This window comes from Portunus trituberculatus, chromosome 31 (assembly GCF_017591435.1).
Source record: "Portunus trituberculatus isolate SZX2019 chromosome 31, ASM1759143v1, whole genome shotgun sequence".
Classification (NCBI taxonomy): domain Eukaryota; kingdom Metazoa; phylum Arthropoda; class Malacostraca; order Decapoda; family Portunidae; genus Portunus; species Portunus trituberculatus.
The window spans coordinates 689,055-696,621 of NC_059285.1; the positions used below are offsets into that span (position 1 = coordinate 689,055).

Genomic DNA, 7,567 nt, shown 5'->3' on the forward strand with positions numbered 1-7,567 from the left:
CTTTATCAAAGGCCTTTCTCAAGTCCAGGTAGATAGCATCCACCCATCCCTCTCTATGTTGTAGTATGTCAGTCACTCTTGAATAAAAACATAATAAATTGGATACACACGATCTTCCTTTTCTGAAACCAAACTGCCTTTCACTCAGAATGTTTTCACTTTCTAGATACTCACTCCACTTAGCTTTAATTACTTCTTCACATACCTTGCACAATATACTAGTCAACGATACTGGTCTATAATTTAGCGGTTCCATTCTACTACCATTCTTATATATAGGCACAATGTCAGCTCTTTTCCACTCTTTCGGGACTAATCCTGTTCGTAGTTCGTATGGAGGTTTCCACAGTATCAAATATGGGGTTCAACAATTGATCCTTACATTCTTTTAGCAACCTCCCAGATATGCCATCAGGCCCCATTGATTTATTAATATCCAGATTGCTTATAATTTTCCTTACATCTTCCTTAGTAACCATGATGTCCTGCATTTGCTTGTGTGTGTGTGTGTGTGTGTGTGTGTGTGTGTGTGTGTGTGTGTGTGTGTGTGTGTGTGTGTAATTATGAAGCCATGCCAGTAAATTTTAAAGATATTACCAGCTGCATTATGAAATAGTGATAGTAATGATCTCAGAGGCTTGTGTTCAGTGTGCCTTTCAATACCTTTGTATTTATTAATCCATTCTAGTCTTCTCAGTCAGGTGTAATGTTTGTTCCTGGGAACTCTGCAAGGGAATGGCCATAGTGGGAAATAGCTGTTTGGATATTTCTCTGCCTGTTGATCCCTGTATATTCTAGTCTTCTCATATTTATTGCAGTGTGATATACTATATAAACTTTTTACTTCAATTTGTTAGCAGATGGAATTCCAAGAGAAGTGAAAAATATAATTTGTTACTGAAGTATAAATGTGTACGGTTGATATTTAACGGAAGTTTATTTCCATGCCAAGCCATGTCAGGGCGTCTATGAATAATATGAACAGCTGTGATAAGTTATTATATCTTCATACTTGAAAAAAAAAAAATGTAATGAATGGCAACTGTAAGGATAGAAGTGTAAAATAACTAAAGGATTGCTTAGCAAGTAAATCAGTTGTATCACCATCATTTCATTTAATGTTCTTATCTTCACTTATGGAACTGGACAACTAATGAATCTCATAAACATGTGTTCAGAGGAATGTAATTGCTCTGAACTTGTTTCTGTAGTGCAGAGCAGATTTGATTTCTAGATGATTGTTGTTTATGGTAGACTGCTGACCAAAGCTATTAAGGGTCACTTTCCCCAAGACATTCTGCATCATGTGACTCAGTTTTTCTCAGAGAAATGTACTTGAATTCAGAGGTAAGAAAATAAAACATTTGAAGCATATTGCATCATTTGACTGTAATATAAGCATATATGTTGCTTGGATTTACCAAGTGTTCAGTACATTTACTGCATCTTTACATCAGCTGTTGGAAAGTAGCAGTTGAAATCAGGGAGACAGAAAGGAAGGTTCATTTTAGTGTTGCTGATCACGTAAAGAGAGGAAGCAGGATGTTCATGGAATTGGATGACTCAGGTTGTCAAGTTGAATATTTTTTCTTTTTCATATTTTTTTCTAGCCTCTCTCTCCCTCTCTCCTCTGTAAATGCTGGGTCAGGCACCTGAGTCTAAGGTATTCACATGTCTGTAAAGGAAATGCATGTCATAGTTCCTCTTACAACACATTCTATGAAAAAAATAATATAATTTTCTTATCATGTATTTCAAATAAATGATAAACATAATATAAAAGACACACACACACACACACACACACACACACACACACACACACACACACACACACACACACACCAGCAAGCATTTAATAAAAGAAAATAAATGACATCATAGTAAGATCTAATGAAAATCTCAAGGTAGAGCTTGAAAGAGATAGTGTTCACCAATGTAGTGGACTGTAAAAAATAAAGAGAATAATTTTCCCTTAAATTCTTCAGTGATATGAAAAGAACAGAGTACATAAAAAAGTAAGGGAAGTTGCAAGAAGCCATCAGGCCTAAAGGTGGCTGTGCCTGTATGAAATGTGTAATATTTCATTGGCATCAGTTTATCGAGTAGGAAAAAGTTATGTGAACTTCATCGATCTCCTGCCTCGGCAGTGGTGTGACTCACACAATAGCTGCTCCCCAGTAGCAGGCATTGAAGATGCAGAAGATGACAGGCAGGATGATGCGGCTAAACATCATGAGAGACATGTTGACGTCCTTGTTCTCTGACCAATTTTTACGCCTGAATGCCCGGCCATACACGGGCAGTCTGCTGGGCTCCTCCCTGTGCCTGAGGGAAATGCATTGTGCTGCTTCCTGATAACTTGAAAAGCTTGCATGAAGTAAGAATGTTCCCAGTATTTAGGCACATTCCTATAAGCAGAATACCTTTCCTTAACATTAGATAACCTCACCAGAGAGACAGTGGCATAGTGGATAAGATGGTGAGCGTGGGATCAGGCAGACGTTCACGTGTAGGTTTGAGTCCCACCATGTACCGCCTTGAATATTTGCCATTTGTTGAGTGGTTTAAAGTTACCTACCTACATGTCACCATGATACCCAGGTTCTAGGTGGTCACACCAAAGATGCGCTTTAGTGGTGATATGGGCCCTAATATGGGTACCTCTATAAATAAAATTGCCTGCGCCACTAATGGGCAGAAGCTGAACAGCACTTCCCACATATACTCTTCAAGTATGACTATAGGCACTATAGGCCATAACATGAAAAATAGATCAATATAAATAAAAAAAATAAATAAATGACGTTTCTTTACATAACACTCTTATTTTGTAAATAACAAATATACAAACTTTCATGTCTTTACCTAATGTATTTGTAAGGGATTGAGTCATGGTCTTAATGTCCTGTCTTTTAATGTTAATTAGTTGTATTTAAAGAAGTGAATTTTCCTTTCACAAACAACTTTATCAGTCAATGCATTCCATTGGCTGATCATTATGTGTTGTGTCAAGAGCAATACTTTGTATATTTTGCAATTATATAACATATGTCATTGACATTGAAGCATAATATTGATAAATTGTTAAATTTTCTTAATGGGATCTGTAATCATGTGCTGCCGTGGGAAAAAAAAAAAAATCAGACATTTGATGTACAAGAAGCAGTGCAGTAGTCTGTGTCACACTTCTTTACAAGGCCTTTAAAGTGTGCTGCCAAACAAAAGTGAACGAAAAATTCCATTAAAGATAGGACCTCATCATTATATAGTGACATCTAGCTGACAGCTGTTAGTGATGTGATCATTCACTTAGTTGTATTTAAAGTAGTGCATTAATAACTGCCATGTCTTTCCTTTATGACTGGTTTGATAAGATGATTTGATTGCTTATTGCATAGCACATTCACCGAGTGATGGGTTGTCAGATATTTAATACATGATCTGCTTTACCAATTATTGCCGTTAGCTGCCCAAGGTTTCTCGTGTCCATCTTCCTCTGCAGCCTTTATGTGAGTGATGATGTCCCCAGAAGTCCTGAGGTCCTGGACAGGCGTATCTACTCCTGTATCTTTATTGTTTCCAAGCTCCCTTAGGAATTTGCGTATTTTTTTCTGAAACATAAAATAAGTAAAATAGTATTCATGTCTAATATGAACAGTACCTATAGGAAGTAAGATATGAAATCAAAATTTTTTATTGTGGAATCACTTTGCTCTGTGACTTTGTACGTCATGCAAGTTGAAGGGTCAAATGTTGATACACTATTGAGAAGTATATACGTATATAAAAAGCTGAAACATTATAGCATTTTCCTGAGGATTGTCAAATAACAATAAAAATAAGTTATTTCTATGATGACAATTTTGATAATGAAATAGTTGGATAATGACTTAAAAAATGTACAGTTAGGTTTCTACCCACAAAAGCCTTGGCCAGTCTGCCACCCTTGTTAAGGATGGCCTGCTGGGAGAAGTCTGCCAGAGTCTGGAGCATGACCACATTGAAGATCATGACAATGGAGAAGAAGAGCCACACATCCACCAGCTTGAAGTAGGAGGTCTTGGGCAAGGAATTGGAAGTCTGAGAGAGAGAGAGAGAGAGAGAGAGAGAGAGAGAGAGAGAGAGAGAGAGAGATTTAATCATTAAAGTATTCATTTAAGTGTATCACAAACACACATACACACTGCTGGTGCCTTTTATTATAAAAAATTTGCACTTTGTGATGCTTTGCCAAAGAAATAAATATAGTTCACACATCAGTTCATGCTACTTTTGATTCAAAGGTACCAGGGTTTCTGGACAGTACACTTCATTATCTATAGTCAGTTTGCAGACTGTGTGCTGACATTTTATAACAGTTTAGAAATATCTTCTAAGCATGGTGTTCAGATGAAAGCTTTGATGCATTCAAACCATCAAGTAAGATTTACTTTTGGAGACAGATGATGTGGTAAACACACACCTGTGTGAAGAGTGAGGAGAGCACTAGCAGAGAGGTCAGTGCCACCACAATTCGGGAGTTGAAATCATCAGGGTTAAAATATAATGTAGCATAAGCAATGAGCATTAGAAGTGTGGTGGGGATATAGAGCGTCAGCAGGTAGAATCCATAGCGGCGCATGAAGCGCACTTCCACAGCAATGGAGGAAAACTCTTCGTTTGGAAGTGTGCGCATGGTGAGGTGTCCTGACAGCACCAGTGGAACAACACACTTGTTAGAATGGTAGCCTGAGATGTCTTTTGTAAACCTATCATGCCATAATATTGGCTGACTAATTCAAAGGAACATTTTGTTCAACTGAAATATAAATACACATTATTTTTTTTACATAAAAATATGCTATCTATTACATTAAGACTCATTGAAACAGTCATTCTATAACATGGAAAGCATAGAAAAACATAAAAGCAGTACACTAGATATTTCATTTAGCTACTAACATGAAAATCTCTCTCTCTTTCTAAAAATCTGCATTTTTGCTTGTGAAGAGTATGTGAATGTATTTATTTGCAGTAAGAGTGCATCACAAGCTTTTAATGAAGTTCTGGTATCCTGCATAGTCTAAGTACCACCCACCAATGGAGTACTCAATGAGGCTGGTCTTGCCCGTGTAGTTGGCCAGTGTGGGCACAAGTGTCATATAGGAAGCTGAGGCCGAGACCAGCATGAATTTCATCTTGCATACCTGAGGAGAGAGAGAGATAAGTGAAAGTATTAATTTCTTATGAATATTTCTGCATAAAGAAAATATGAATCATAGAAAAGGTCATTATTGTAAGTACCATAGCCTATATATGATAAAGAAAAAAAAAATTCTGTAGATGAATAGAATTGGTAGTACTGTATAGTGTATCTGAAATTTAACAAAATTTAAAACCGTGAAAACTCATAATTATCATATGAACACGTAATACCAGTTACCAAGGACAGTATGATTTGATGAATAGCTAAAGTATTATACCAGATGGGGGGTTACAGAAATGTAAGGCTACATGCAGCTACATGTATACGTACTTGGGCATCAAAAGGGAACATGAGGAGCTCGAAGTCGCAGCTGTAGGTGACACTGTACAGTTGACCCATTTCTAGGCTGTTCTCGTATCCCGAAAATATGTTGACTGTCATCACCGGTGAAAAGATATTAAAACATTATAAACATATAGGAAGCTTGCAAGACTAGTTGACCTCCACTAGGCTACTCTTGTTTGTCTCATGCTCACTTATCATTTATGAACACATCGAACAATTCCTTAAGGTTTCTTTTGTTTTTGTAGTCCTGAGTGCATATCTACAGGAAGTCTCCACCCCTCACGTAAGCTACTACTACCTTAATTACTCACGAGTTGTGAATCAGTTACTGTACTGCTGACATCTTCCTTACATTTGCATTGACGTATTCAACTTGATGTGAATGACTGAGCTGTATGTTATTCAAGATGTTATCTAGAACCTCTTGCAGGAATTCCAATAGAATATGAATTACCTGCAGTTTTCACGTGATGATTTCTGAGCGTTTTAGCATGAAAGGCTTTGTGGGTCTAAATCTGCCAAAATCTTACAGGACATCAAATAAAAAGGCAAACAAGCTACATACCTTATCAAGTGCATGTTATCTAAGATAGAGGAGGGAGGATGGTCAAGACGTGAATTATAGTACCCAAAATTGCAGTGCAGTGGTTCTCAACCTGTGAGAGCCACTGTAAGAATTTACGGGTGACATGGCGAACTGTTACAAATTATACATTTCTTATTGATTCTGGAAATATGAATAAAATTTGCACCACTCTCACCTGGCAGAATATAATCTTATTATTGATTAATTTGGTAAAAAAAAAATATATCATAGTTACCTGCACAATGTTGCGTATGCATGTGTTCGTGTGAATATGTGCGTAATTGTAATATTTTGCGCTATATCAGGTCGGGATTTGAGTGATACTTGAAGGGAAGCCACATGAATGTTACTGATTTAAGAAGGGGGAAGGAATGGAGACAAAAGGCATGATAACCTCAGTTCTAGGTAGTGGGACTGTGGGAGACTGCAGGCAGACTGGCTTTGTCGCTAAGAAAGTCATCTGTGATAGGCTTACACACTTTTAAGACCATTAATACAATTGAACAGTGTAGTTATAGTATGTTGTGCTGACAGAAAGTGGACAGACGATGCAGGACAGGTGTAGATGCGGTAATAGGGGTCACCAGGTGCAGGCTACAGTGTTCACTGGTCTGCGCACTCACTCACCCTCCCGTGTATGGTGCGGGCCGCCCACCACAGAGGAGCCCTCCTGCACACACTCCACACGAGAGCCCTGGTTCAGATTAGTGAACACATTGCCGTGTGCATTACTGAAGAATACTCTCGGGGTCCAGATGCGCTTTTTGTTATCCTCGGAAATTATATTGAGTGTGCGGTCTGTCTTGAGGTTAAGGTAGCTGAGCCGCGGGTCACGCCACCGCAGTAACAGCTGGAAGGTGGTGACGAACGTGAGGTCTTGCGTGGCTACCGAGGGGAAAGAGATGATGTTGATGGTGAAATGGATGGCCAATGATTGATTGAGAGCTGTTGATTGCGGTGGAATGTTATTCTGGTAATCCTGTGGTACATCAATCAAGCTGCACTGATACTCGTCACTCTGGTCGGGACAGTCCACACGCAAATCACAACGCTTCTGCAGGCTAATGCAGGTGCCATCCTCGCAGGTGAACATCCCCTGCCCACAAACGGATAAAGTCAAATTGGCGATCGTTCCTACTTCCAGCCCACACAAGACACTCATCACCTTCCACTGATGGGTGCCGAGAGGGTAATGCACGCCTCGTTTGGGCTCCCACACTGCCCACGCAGCAACCTGCAGGGTGTAAGGAAGCATGCTCAACAAGCAATACTTAGCAAGGACAGCAATGACCAGAAAACAGTCTGAAAACCTATTTTTAGTCGGTATTTCATAAAGAAAACACTATGTGTAACACACTACTGTTTTAACAATCAGTCGAGTGCATGTGAAGACTCTCGACCTACCTTGAGAGACTGCAAGATCCAGACGCCCATCGTAGAGTTCCAGT

At 38.9% G+C, this 7,567-nt stretch overlaps 1 protein-coding gene across 1 annotated transcript in view; it reads right to left on the reverse strand.

Annotated features, from left to right (window-relative positions):
- Positions 1-500: 500 nt before the first annotated feature.
- Positions 501-7,567, reverse strand: part of LOC123511457 — a 9,892-nt gene continuing 2,825 nt past the window's right edge. The window contains exons 5-13 of the mRNA XM_045267373.1: positions 7,524-7,567; positions 6,747-7,353; positions 5,519-5,622; positions 5,081-5,189; positions 4,466-4,689; positions 3,925-4,083; positions 3,454-3,614; positions 2,164-2,328; positions 501-1,675 (exon numbers count right to left, since the gene is read on the reverse strand). The exon at positions 7,524-7,567 is cut by the window's right edge and continues 640 nt beyond it. Of these exons, the coding sequence (XP_045123308.1) occupies positions 1,645-1,675; positions 2,164-2,328; positions 3,454-3,614; positions 3,925-4,083; positions 4,466-4,689; positions 5,081-5,189; positions 5,519-5,622; positions 6,747-7,353; positions 7,524-7,567 (1,604 nt within the window). The 3' untranslated portion in view covers positions 501-1,644. The remainder of the gene's footprint in view (positions 1,676-2,163; positions 2,329-3,453; positions 3,615-3,924; positions 4,084-4,465; positions 4,690-5,080; positions 5,190-5,518; positions 5,623-6,746; positions 7,354-7,523) is intronic.